Source organism: Protopterus annectens, chromosome 8.part0 (assembly GCF_019279795.1).
Source record: "Protopterus annectens isolate FY-2018-M chromosome 8.part0, PAN1.0, whole genome shotgun sequence".
In the NCBI taxonomy this organism is placed as follows: Eukaryota; Metazoa; Chordata; order Ceratodontiformes; family Protopteridae; genus Protopterus; species Protopterus annectens.
Window position 1 is genome coordinate 579,331,185 of NC_056741.1, and position 13,755 is coordinate 579,344,939.

At 38.7% G+C, this 13,755-nt stretch overlaps 1 protein-coding gene across 1 annotated transcript in view; it reads left to right on the top strand.

The window, feature by feature from the left end:
* Positions 1-13,755, top strand: part of DCST2 (DC-STAMP domain containing 2) — a 568,171-nt gene that overhangs the window by 530,926 nt on the left and 23,490 nt on the right. The window contains exon 13 of the mRNA XM_044079285.1: positions 3,391-3,484. Coding sequence (XP_043935220.1) covers positions 3,391-3,484 — 94 coding nt within the window. The remainder of the gene's footprint in view (positions 1-3,390; positions 3,485-13,755) is intronic.

Here is a 13,755-nt window from a genome sequence, read left to right on the forward strand (position 1 = left end):
AGCATAAAGGAGATGAGAGTCCTTCTGGCCCTTCAGGCTTTTCATTCAGTTTTTCATTCCAGGCCCCTCAAAAGTTTCTCAGACAGCACCACTGTGATGTGGTATGTCAACAAGTAAGGGGGTAGTAGGTCTTATCTTCTTTGCAGGCTAGCTATTCAGGGTTGGGATCTAGCTGTCTAGTATCAAGTGACTCTTCAGGCAGTTTACATTCCCTTAGAGCACAATCTAGTGGTAGATTCTTTAAGCAGGTCTAGCACACAGGCTCACAAATGGATGCTTCACAGAGATGTGTTCATAAGCATTGTCCCTTCAGTGGGTATTCCTCAGGTAGATCTTTTTGCCTCTCCTCTGAATAGAAAACTTCCACTATTCTGTTTCAGAGTCCCAAGTTCTCTGGCTTGGAAAGTGAATGCCCTGTATTTTCCTTGGAAGGGGATGTTTCTGTATGTCTTCCCTCCCCTTCTTCTCTTTCCAAGGGGTGTTGTACAAGATCAAGCAAGACCCCCCCCAAAAATATTTCTAATGACTTCCATTTGGCCCAGACAGTATTGGTTTCCTCTTCCTTCTCACATGGCCAGAGGCAATCACCACAAGTTCTCTCAGCAGGTGGACCTTCTCACAGAAGACAAGGGGTCATGGGGTATCTTATCCATCCTCACTTGTCCACTCCTCAACTGATGCTGTGGGTGATAGGGTTTTGATACCTTTTAGGGACCTCTTTCTAAGGACATGCTTTGGGTCCTGTAGGAGGCCAAGAAACCCACTACCAGGAAATCGTATTTGTACAAATGGAAGATATTTTCTGTCTAGTGCCTCTTTTGAAACCAGTATCCCTTATGTGTGCAGGTTCCTATGGTTCTCTGTTATTTGTGTGATCTGCTCCATACTGGGTTATGATATTCTTCAGTTAAAGCTCACATGTCAGCAATTTCTGTGTGTCTGGCCTTAGTTCCTCCTCTGGCCTCTAGATTTGAGGTCAAACAATTTATTAAAGGCATCCTTCATATCAGGCCTCCCAGGAAGCATATTCTGCCTTCCTGGGACCTCAGTTTTGCCCTTGAAAACATTGGCCCAGGTTGCTTTTGAGTCTACTGCTTCAGCTTCCTTACAACATTGTATTTGGAAAACTGTTCTTCTTTCAGCCTACACTTCAGTTAAGAGAGTATCTGAGCTTCAGACTCTCATGGCTGTTCTTCCCTTTTTGTTTTTTTCACAGACACAGGGTGTCTCTTCATACTAATCCTTCTTTTATGCCCAAGGTGATCAATGAATTATTTCTTAGTCTATTAATTTGCCTTCCTTTTTATTTTCTCCACAGTCTGCCGGTGAGAAGGTTCTTCACACCCTGGATTTGCATAGTCAGCTCAGATATTATTTAGATAAAGCTAAGGATATTTACAAATTTGGCCAACTTTTTGTTTCTTTTCACCCCAGGTCTTTGGGTTTGGCTGTTTCTAAACAAACCATCTCATCCTGGATTTCTAAGGCCATTTCTTTTTGTTGTTCTTTTCATGGTAAATGTCTTTCCTTATCAGTAAAGCTGTTCCTTCTTCTAGTGCTTTTTCAAGAGGCTGGATACCAATTCCATCCTTGAAGATACTACTTGGTCTTTTGTCCATACCATCACTAAACACTGAACATTAAATATTATTTACAGGGCTATCCTGCATGTGTTTCTAGAGGGCTCTTCAGTGCCATCTTCCTCCCAGGTTTCCTGTTTAGCTTTTGTACTCTTTCCTATGTAAGGAATACTGCAGCGGTGATTTGGAAGAGACAGTGCAGTTGTGTAAACCTTGACCATAACAGTAGATGTCCTTCTCTTCACTGTTATAGTATTTGCTGCCTCCCTCCTGCCCTACTCTGCTCTATCGTGTTCTTCTTGCCCTCCTGGCCGATGGCTCTTTTCCCTTTCTTCCTTCTCAATGCACATGTTCCTCCTGGGGGCTTTTCACTTCTGAAGTATGTGCATCCATACATCATCTTTATACCGCATGCCTTGCACAGGGAGCATACGTATGATGTAAGCACCTGTAAATATTAAAGGCTTTGGTATACTGGCCAGAAGCTGAGCTATCCTTGGCAGGAGATGCCTTATGTAAGGAAAGTAAGTAACAGTGAAGAGAAGGGCATCTACTGTTACGGTAAAATTTTACACAACTGTACTTTCTCATACTTCAAAAGGTAAACTGCGACTTTGACAAAAAAAAAACAAACATTCTATCTATATCATGAAATCTTGCTGTTCTACTTATAAAGCATTTCCCAGGAGGGCTTCACTTCCTGTATACACCTTTTTAGTTAAATAAACTAACTTTGAGACCACCATTCCTTGCACCAAGGATACTTGGATCTTGGAATGAGTATATATTCCCCTTAGTCATACTTAAATTCTCCCTTTTCCAAGGATTATAATTACTGTGTATGGAATTTCAGTGGGCACATACCTTCCTTACTCACATATATAAACTTTATAGTACCAATGGCAGTCACATGCCTATGGAGAAGAAGCAAACAGCCTACAAAGGAAAATTGGTTCACATACCCTATCCATAACATCCTGATGCAGCAAACAGCAAATCAAACTATATCTAAAGTTCAAAATCATACCATTATCTACCAACCACAAATATCAAACACAAAATACACTTGAACACATAGAAAACTTTTATGATACAAAAACATTTAACCAAAATCTAACAGTAAAAACATTGCAGATACCCCAATTTGTGGAAAGTGAATTCCAACATTTCAGTTTCCATGAAAGCTGTTCCAACAAAACCTGACACATCATTAAAATGAAAACAAACAAAATAACTACATAACATAAATATTGGATGAAACTGAACTCATTAACAGTGAAATGTTAATCTATATTCTGTGATCAATTTATGATTGTTTAATGAATTTCAGTCATGTATATAGCAATAATTGATGTAGACTTTTGTGTAAATAGTTATTTGGTTCATTATGCTAATGTGTTTGTTCTTGTATATAATACTTCAATAAAATATTAAAACAAAATTGACTCAGTAACACTACATCTTCTTGAGCAATGATAGGCAAGTGAAAAATGGTTGATTACAATATCATACTGAAAGTAGAGACCCAGAATATGTTTTTTTTCATATAAATACTTCAAAAAATATGGATAAAGAAGATTATCTGGAAGAATGTACTGCATGATAAATTGATTTTGCTACAGTTCCACATACTGTCTGATGTTATTGCTGTCTATAATATTAATTTTGCTTCAATATTCCTCTTTGCTGCATGCCTTCTTTCAGAAAGTCCATGTACATAAGGTGACACCAAGTCATACTGGGGAGGGCAGATTGGAAACAATCTTTGAATAAGTAATTAAAATGTGTATTCTGTAAACTTTTTTTCTAGGATTCTACTGCACTCAGTGCTTCCAGTTCCTTAATAATATCTGTACCATCTGCATGGGCCCTATCACATTTGGAAGTGACATGGAGGAAGAATTGTAAGTGAGACCACAATGTCTTATCAACATTTTATAAGTTTACAAATGTCAGAGAATATTTTAATGTTCTACTGTAAACACAGTTCATAGGAAAATATAGTAATGCAAAAACAAGAACAGATGTCCATTTATGTAACTAACCTACACTCCTGCAGTCCACAGCTGCGTAAGTAATATATGCAAGGAATGAGAGGCAGACAAACAATGAGAAACACAGGCAGGCAGAGGATGATCTATGAATCTAGTGTAGTTTGAAAGGTACAGAAAAGGTTCACAGCTGGATGTCTGACCGCAAATGCAGTGTGCAGTAGAAGCTAGATATAGGTTCATAGGTAGGTACGAGGCTATTGGCCCTAGGGCCTATATAAGCCTAGCCAAAAAGGTACCCTGGCTTTTGATACCCAAGAAAATTATTTTCCTGTGCTCCTGTCCAGCAGACCCACAGAGGTGATCCTTGGGGTGAATTTCCTATTTCCCATCCAATCATCAAGATTTTTCTTGAAGAGTGCTAATGAGGAGCTTTGTTTGATATAGATAAGTAGTTTGTTCCAGAGTATGGAAATTCTCTGGGACAGGAATCTATCCTTCCATCATGTTCTGTTTATTGTAGTGACAAGGTTTAGGTCCTTAGAGCGTGTAGTTCAGAGGGATTGGGATTTCCTTAAGTGGAGCATGTCCAACAGCTCTGGGTTTGACATAGCTTTGCATGCAGTGATGGGAGTAACGTGTTACAAAAGTAACGCGTTACTGTTAACATATTACATTTTTCACTAACTACTAATATTCAGCATTACTTTTCAATATAGTAACGCAGTAATAGTAATTAGTTACCTTTTTTAGTAACTAGTAATGCAAATGTGCATTACTTTTTGCGTTACTTTTCCATTCACATCATGTCAAGGCAGCCCCCTTGTCACACAAACTGTTGACGTCCTCCCATTTAGCTAATGTCAAACCGTTACTTTGCCCGCGTGCGCCAGGAGCCAAGTTAATTGATTGCATGCGTTGTTTTAAATATCGCACCATCCTAGCTCCAGAGGGATCATAGCATAAACCATGTGCATAAAGTAAAGCGGCTGTTTAGACTGTAATGCATTGTGAGAAAGTCTAGCTTTGGACCCGTTATAAAAGCCTCCTTATTTTAAATCAAAAAAAGAGCAGTGAACAACAAGACTCTACATCCTTGAATTAAAGTGACTCTGAAGGATAAAAGTAAGAAACAGCTTTCAGTTGTTTAAAAATATGCCCCTCCAGCCAGCAGTCTACAGACAGGACAGCTCTAGGTGAAATTTGTCACCAATCTGATTAATTATGCATGAAGCACACCCTTCAACCCCTTTGAAGGCAGCCTAAACCATTCTGCTCCATACAAAAACTGGTCACACAGCCTGATTAATTATACAACATGATCCACGCCCCTCTTACCAGCAGGGTAAGGGTGCAAACTCCTTCCTCGTGCTTCGCAAGTTTGCGACATTTTTCATCAGTTAGCAGTTACATTGTGTGGCTGGCTAGAAAAACAGAATGAAAAAGTAATATCTTTTGAGGAAATTCGTGGTATGTGCCTGTTAGTTTTGTTTTTTTTTCTAAATATTTTATTGCAAATTATTGAGTATGGAAGTCCGGGTCCCTGAGTAATAACACAGATGCTTTGTTTCATGTCTTTCAAAAATGCACTCTAACACAACAACACATTTTATTTTGGTAGCTTACTAAGTTTAAAAGAGTGATATTTAAACATCATCTCTAGTTTTGGCCTTTGCCCCACCATTATTTATTTTTGGCTTTGTCCGGATTTGTTGTGTGCAGAGATTGAAAGGTATGGGTGTATAAAAACTGAGCTGGTTAGCTGCTTGGACATAGTATAGAAGGGTAATTCTGTAATTGCAGGAGTTTTAAGTGGATTGTTTCAAGAAACATTTAAGAAAAACAGCAATGCAGTTGTGTATTACACATTTGTGGAAAGTTTTGTATGTAATAGGAGTACTTTGGATTAGTGTAGACATTTTCTATTTTTGTAAAGAAATGCTGCAGATCATCTTTGAACTGTTTGACTGAAGAAGCTGTACATACTGGTGTTGAATCATTTGTACACTGGAGTATATTTGCTGGGAAAGAAGCTGTATGCATTTTATTAATAAATATGTTAAAGAGTAATGGTCCTAATATTAAACCTTGTGGTACACCTAATGTTTTTTTCCTGAGAAGATGACAGCTCATCTGCCAAGGGTAAGCACAGTGTTTCAAGGATAGGGAAACTTTTAAATCAATTGACTGTACTGTTTATGAGGCCTGGTTCCTTGATCCTAGATAATAATATGGGTATCAAATGTTTTACATAGGTCAAGAAATAGGGATGCAACCATTTCACCTTGATTTCTTTTTCAAGAACATAGCATGTCAATATTAGTAATGCTGTTTCTCTGCTGGTAAAACTTTGGTGTGTTGAGAAAAGCAATTTGTTCTCAGCTAGGTAGTTGGTCAACGGTGGTGAACACATTTTTCAAGTATTTTAGATAGAGAGGCTATAGAGCTATAGGTTCCAAGCTCAAGAGAATTGCCATCTTTATGTGTAGAAATAACATGAGATTGTTTCCAGACTTTTGGGACTGTAGCTTCTTGGAGAGAGCAACTTATTAGTACAAATACTGGGTATGCAGTGGGATCTGCTGCTTTGAGATATTTTACAGGAATGCTGTCTGCTGCATATTTTGTCTTGTGGTAAGTGAGTAGGTAGTACCTTCTCTATGACTTAATGTTATATTAGCCATACTGGGTTTATTAAGGATGATAGTAGCATATATATAGAATGAATGCTATGTTATAATTTGTTTCATCTGTGAAATAGCAGAGTTGTGATTTTTGACATTGCTGAATAAGTTCATTGATTGCTGACCAAAACATTTTTGGAACTTTACTGTAGTTTTCTTGTATGGCAGTATAATAGTTTTACTTAGCATTTAGAATGATAATTTTTAGTTAGGTCTTGCAAGTGCAGGTATTGGTGCCAATTGTATGTTTTTTTTTCTAAATGTCAGTTGTTCATGCTTTGTTTCTATTATATATTTTAGCTTTTTATATCTGGTGAAGGCCATGGTGCATGATTGCAGACCTCTTTGCCCAGTCGCACTTTGTGATGTGCATTTTTCATTTCTTCTCTTAAAAATGCTGAGCATTACAGAAAGAGTGCAGTGTCCTTTTGTGATCAGATTATTTGAGTGTATAGTACTGTTAGTGGTGTAGGTTTGGCACAGTGTAGATATTTCTTGTGTTTTTAGGCTTGCTGCTATCACCTGATTACCACAATGTAGGCAAGCTTTCCATCAATTCATTGTATAATTTTTATTGTGCTGAGACATAGTGCACAGTCAGTTCTTTCTTGTTTCACATTAAAGGTGCTGCATCATTTTGCAGCCATAAAAGTCATATGACTAATATGCCACAGGCAGATTGCTTTCTCTTGATTATGTACCATACCAAAGGCTTTGCAACACTATTATAACATTTGCTTTATAGGCAGTCCTGCAGAATTCACTTGATTAAAGCATTATAGACAAGGTCCCCCTCTTTCAGTGTGTAACTGTGTGTGAGATCAGTCAATCACCTGATTAATGTACTGGTTATACAATTAAGGTCCTCGTCTTTGTGTGTAACTATGTGTGATTAGAAAAGATTGCTGAATCACCTGTGTAACATCTAGGGTTACTTACCATCACTTGATTAATGTGCTGGGTATATGTTTAATGATCAGTGTAACTATCAGTGAGTTCTGTTCCCCAGATTACCCATTCATTGGACACCACACTGTTCACTTTCCTTAAACACACAGAAATGCAGTGTTTTTGCAGAAGAATTAAGTAGTAAGCAACATTAATAAGGAATGGATAGTACAACTTATGTTGCACGACAGTAGTACTGGATAGAGTTTGCCACCAGTCGGTCTTGTTAAGAATAGAAAGTGACACACTGGGTGTGCTCAGTAAGCCAGATAGTGACTATACTAAAGATTGCTGATCAGTGTCTGTTTGAACAGGTCTACCATAAATGTAGTCATTGAACTTGGAACATGCGAAAACAACTGCTAAAAAGTTCTTTTAATGTAACATTGGCAATGTTCAAGGGCAGTGGGAACTGAATTTGTAGATGTAAAGTTCTTTCCCAGTAGCAACCTCGTCATTAGTTACAGTTCTCATTAATGTGGAAATATTCAGACAATGTTTACTTCTGCTTATTGTTGACTGATATTTGATGGATTGTAATGACAGATGTTTGAGTGGCCTTTTATGGTTGAAATTTTCTGAAATGGGTAGTTTTGTCATCATTGGTTCATACATTGCTTACTGAAAGAATGTTCAAAACTACAAATCTGAAACACATTCTAATAAGTGGTGCTGTATTATACAAGTAATATCATTTAATACAATCAATCAGGAAGGTGAATCAAAGAACACATACATGTATGCATGTCCCTAAAAATGTGTGCAAGGAGCCTATGGTTTGAAAACAGCCCAAAGGTAAATGCAATCCTCCACTGGCTAGATTAACTTTCTTTGAATGTGAGTTTTAATGCCATTTCAATTAATGTGACTTTCAAGGGCAGAGAAGTTTACTGGTCATGCTAAGTCTAGTTTCATTGTGAGGCTGTATAGTTTGTTTAGCAAGTGGCTATCAGTGCTTGTGCAAATTTAGTTCAACATCTGTAATAATCATTGTAGTAAGAAAGCAGTATGCACACTGAAAGGTTTGATCAGTGTTTATGGTAACGGGGAGAAATAGCCAAGTAATGGAATATTGGAATGGCTGGGTAGGAACCTGCTTTGGGGGGGGGTAGGGGTTGCTGCAGGAAGGGCTGATCTAGGGGGACTCTGATGCCAGTTGGCAGTAATTGTGGCATATGAACTAATCAAAGTTGTATAGTGGAGCCAAAGCTGTTCAATGCAGAACAATGGGTACATTTACGGTCAAATGCAGAGCGTTCCTCATCATCTGGAGCACTTGTCTTCTCTTTTATGTTTTAAATGTTTGTTGACTGACAGCCAGGTGCTATGATTGGAAAAATCCCCACAAAAGGTATATTTTATTTTGTGAAGGGGAGGGGCGGCAAACTCAAAGACTGCAGTGGGGCGGCACAAACTCTATTGTGTGTGGAATACTTTAAAACAACAAAGTCCAGCAGAAAAGCCATTTAAAGAATGATTGCCTTGTCTTTTTACTCCCCCCTGGTGACAGGCAGTTGAATTCCTCCACTGCATGTCTTGATGGAAGGAAATGGCCATTGGTGATTTGAAGTGGTACAATAAAGGTTGCTTTTACTGTGTATGGCCATCTTTGATCTGCTTTACTGGTAATATAGTTGTTGCAATGCATATTGTGTTACTTAAACATCATACATTCCTTAGGGCAAAAGAATTTGGATATTTGGTTATATGTAGACATATTTTTGAAACTGTGGCTACTGACAGATTAAGTAAGTAATGGGTTTGCCACCTTTTCAAATGCTCAAAGAAGGACTTTTTTGTAGAAAAAGTTTTTGCAGGAGAAACCATACCCACAGCCAGTGCAAAGGATAGGGCTTCACTTTTTTTCTAACATAACAGCTTCGTCTTGTAGCATTTCAGTTGTTTATGCTGCTCTATATACTATTGAGGTGTTTCAGATACAAAATCAGTGTTTTATACAGCTATTAAAGAAAACTTAGAAAATTCATTCACTGTAGGTTCATGTTCTATACAGTTAACTTTTTCTTTTTTTTTGTATTTCTGGCAGTCCCTTTATTTTAAGCTTCAGATGATCAGAGCCACATTTTGACAGAGGTTATGAAATAAAACATTTGCAATATATAGATATTCCATGCACATCCATTTATTTTTCTGATTAGTGCTTTCCCTCAGAAATGGAAAGTCGAAATTCATTTGAACGATCTGTCTACACAGAATTCTTTGACCTAATTACAAACGATGGAAAAAAACATTGCTGTGAAATGTAAGCTATGTTCACCAACAAAGAAGACCTACAGAACTTCAGCAAACAGTATGTTGAATTTAAAAGGCATCTTCAGACGTCACATCCTATCGCACATGGAAAGCTAAATAGTTTGAAAAGGAAAGCAGTTGATTCTGGGCCTGACAAGTTGGACAAGAAATCATTAACACAGCCGTCTATTGCAGCATTTATTGGCTCTGGTCATGTCACACAGTCCAAGGTGGATAGTTGATCAATGACTTTGTGGTGAATGACATGCAGTGTTTCAGCGTTGTTGAGCAGCCATCCTTCATCAGTCTTGTAACTGGCCTGCAGCCAGGAAAGGTGGTCATGAGCAGGAAAACTCTTGTCGAACAGGTGGAGAAACAGTTCAGTGATATGAAGGAGAATCTGATGGAAACTTTAGCAAGTGTTTCAACTGTTTGCACTACAGCTGACATTTGGACCCATCGGAATCATAGTTTCTTTGGCGTCACCACCCACTGGATCAACTGTGACACACTTCAACGAAAGTCAGCTGCTTTGTCATGCTGCAGAATACAGGGGAGGCATACATATGATCTCATAGTGTCAACTCTTGAGAGCATTCACATCAAGTACAAAATAGATCAAAAAGTGTGTGCGACAATTACTGACAATGGCAGCAATTTTGTAAAGGCTTTCAATGTCTTTGCAGAATGTGAGAGATCTCAGACTACAAGCATTCTTTCCCAAGATGAGGATGACGATGACGATGGTGAAGTGATTTACAACAGTGTGACAGCCGTACTGAGTCAGTCAGGGAAAAATGAGAGCACCTATTCACTGCCACCTCATCTGAGATGTGCAGCACATATATTGAATCTAGTTGCTGTGCATGATGCTGAATCTGCTTGTGATGATGCACAGTATAAAAAGATCATGTGAAGCACCATGGCCAAATGCTATGCTGCTTGGAACAAGGCTAGTCACCGCACCCAAGCTGCTGAGGTGGCTCGAAATAAGTGTGATCTGGCATTGATTATTCCCAATGCAACACAATGGAATCAGACTTTCTAAGCGATGGAGAGAATTCACCGCATTGCAACTCAGGGTGAAGGCTTGCTGAATGAGATATGTGAAGAGATTGGAATTGCCATCTTCAGGCTTGCTGAAATGACCTTTGTTGCTGAGTTGGTGCAAGCAATGCAGCCCCTGGCAATGGCGCTGGACATCTTGCAGTCAGAGCTGAAATGCTTCATGGGAATCCTGATCCCCACCATTATGTGCTTGAAAAACAAGTTGTCCAAAGTTAGGCCGTCTGTGAAGCTCATTGTGCCACTATTTGATGCTCTTCTTAAAGGCATTGAGACTCAGTTCAATCACCTTCTGGAGTGCGAAGAGCTAATTCTGGCTAGCATAGTGCATCCGCAGTACCATTTGCGATAGATGGACAGCGAAGAGCAGAAACTCAGAGGCAAGGCTCTGCTCCTTGATGCCATGCAGAAACTGGATGAACCTGAGCATGTGTCATCTGAAGCTTCTGCACTAATTGCTGAAGACAGCTTCTTCAACTTCAAAGAATCGACAGCAGCCAGTGTCAGCATATCTTCTCAGATGGAAATGTATCTGGCTGACCCTTCTAGAGAAATATCTTCTCTCAACAGTTACCCTATAGTCAAGAAGATATTTCTGAACACTAATACACCTCTGCCATCTAGTGCACCTGTTGAATGCCTGTTCAGTCTTGGTGGATAAGTGCTGACTGCAAGACGAAATAGACTCACCGACGAACACTTTGAAAAGTTGCTCCTCCTTCGAGCCAACAAAAATGTGTAGTGATTGTTTAGTCATTGTGATATGAATAATTATATATAGTGATATTTTAGTTGACTTTGTTATGAGAGTAGTTTTGTTAGACATTTATGACGTATTCTGTAAGTATTTTTGTGTCCTCGTCATTACTTTTATCAGCTTAGCAGATTAGCCTAATGTATGTTGTTGAAAATTTGATAGGTTGTAACTTGTTATGGGTCTTGTGCTGCTGGCTGTGTGTACTTTGGTTTAAGTATTAAATTGTGGCTCTGACTATAAAGACTGGTCAATGGGACTTTGTAAAATGTAGAATGCTATTTATCTTTATTGTAATACAGTATATACAGCTTTAATAATGCACTCATATTCATGTGCAGTAAGCATGTATTCCTTAAACACAAGTAACGTATGAATAAATCAGAATATGACAATTGATAAACTATACTTATGTAAAAGTAACTCAAAAGTAACTAGTTACTTTAGTTAGTAACTAGTAATAGTAATATATTACTTTTTTAGAAAAGTAATAAGTAATAGTAATATATTACTTTCACTTGAAAGTAACTAGTAATACTAACATTACTTTTATAAGAAACTAGCACAACATTGTTTGTATGTTAGGCAGAGATATGCAACAGAGTAAAGCTGGAGTTTTTTTAGACGGTCTGCGTAGGGCATCTGTTTGCGGATGGTAATCCTCTTTGTGAGGTATTTCTACGGCCTTTCCAGTTGTTGTAGATGTCTTGTGAGGTACATACCAAAAGGGGCATTGTACTCTATAATGGGTCTAATGAGTGACGAGTAGAGGGGAACAATGACCTCTTTTTTCCTGGATGAGAAACCTTTTGTGATGAGGTGTGCCATGTAGAAGGATTTCCTGACTACTGTGGTGATGTGATTATCAAAGGAGAGACTAATGCCCACCTGTGTCCCAAGGTCTCTTATCACACTTTTGGTGTTAAGTAGACTACCACCTATGTGGTAGCTCATGGGTACAGAGTTTTTACCAAAGGAGATGACAATGCACTTTTTGGCATTGAGCTTGAGACCATGGCTTTGACACCAGGCATCTGTTTCCGTGAGGCCCTTTTGTAGGCTGTCCACTTCGTTAGGAGTTTCAATTATGGCTCTTAGTTTGCAGTCATCTGCGAACTTCATTAGCCAAAGACCTTCTGTGTTAGCCTGTACTTCAGAAAAGTAGATACCAAACAGGAGAGGACCCAGTAGTGAACCCTGTGGTACTCCACTTGTCACTGGTCTGAAGTCAGATTTGGAGTCTGCTACTTTCACAGTGTGGGTTCTGTCAGTGTGCCAGTTGGCAACCCATCTTGTGACATAGGGATTTATACCTAGTTTAGTGAGTTTATCTATAATTCCAGAGTGGGGGATGGTGTCAAAAGCATTGGTGAGATTTAGATAGGCTGTGTGAACCACCTTAACCTCATCTACGGCTTAATACCCAGCCAAGTAACACAAACTGAGAAATCACAAAGCAGACTGGTGTTACAAGTAACAAGGATAAAATTTATTCTTAAGCGCTTTCGTCACAGATTACAGTTGACTTCTTCAGAAAAAGCAGAGTGCCTCCACCCCACTCCTTAAATACTCATTACAAACACATTCCAAACCAATTTGTAAAAAACACCATAGACATTTAAAGGTACAGACTCCCTATTTGCTCCACAATTATACATGCAAGATAAAAACAAACTAACTATAAAACATGATTCAACATGTACTTTAAACTTAGTATTTTGATAAAAAACATAAAGTGAACAATTGAATAAAAAATCAACAATTAGATGAAAAAATCAACAATTAGATAATAAAATTTGGCTTTGGATAGTGTGGTTTTTACCTGTGCAGCCGTGAGTACAGGAACTTTGCATTCTTCTGGTATAGAGATGGGCCCTTTAGGGGGTGAGAGGGGGGGGGAAGTTAGCACTGAACCTATCTGCCAGGATGTTGGCAATATCAGTTGGTTCTGTATATTTAGTGCCATTGTGCTGTAACTCAGAGCAGATCTGAGTGTTGCTATTGAGATTCTTGACATGGCTATAGAATGCTTTGTGGTTGTTTTTAGAATCAGTGGCAATTTTGTTTTCGTAACTAGCTTTGGAGGATTTTATGAGGGATCTCAGCTTCTTACGGAGGCTGATCAGGGAGGTCTTCCAATCATGGGATTTTACTCTTTTTTTGCAACAGTTTCTTTCTTCTGTTGTAGAGTTTGTTTATGGCAGGAGACCACAAGATTGGCTTCCTTTTTTTGGAGGATAGCATCTTGGTTCTGTTAGGGATAGCACAGTCCATGCATGTGTGTAAGTGCTTATAAAGGTCATCTGTGTAGGATTCAGCAGTTGTACCTCTATTGTCCATCTGCATGGGTGTCGTGAAGTTTGCCACTTATGTCTTAAGAAGCATGAAGTTGGCTTTGGAGAAATTTTTTACGGTGGTTTCCCTAATGGGGGTTGGGGGCAGGATGTGGATGTTTAGGGTGATTAGCTTGTGTTCGGATA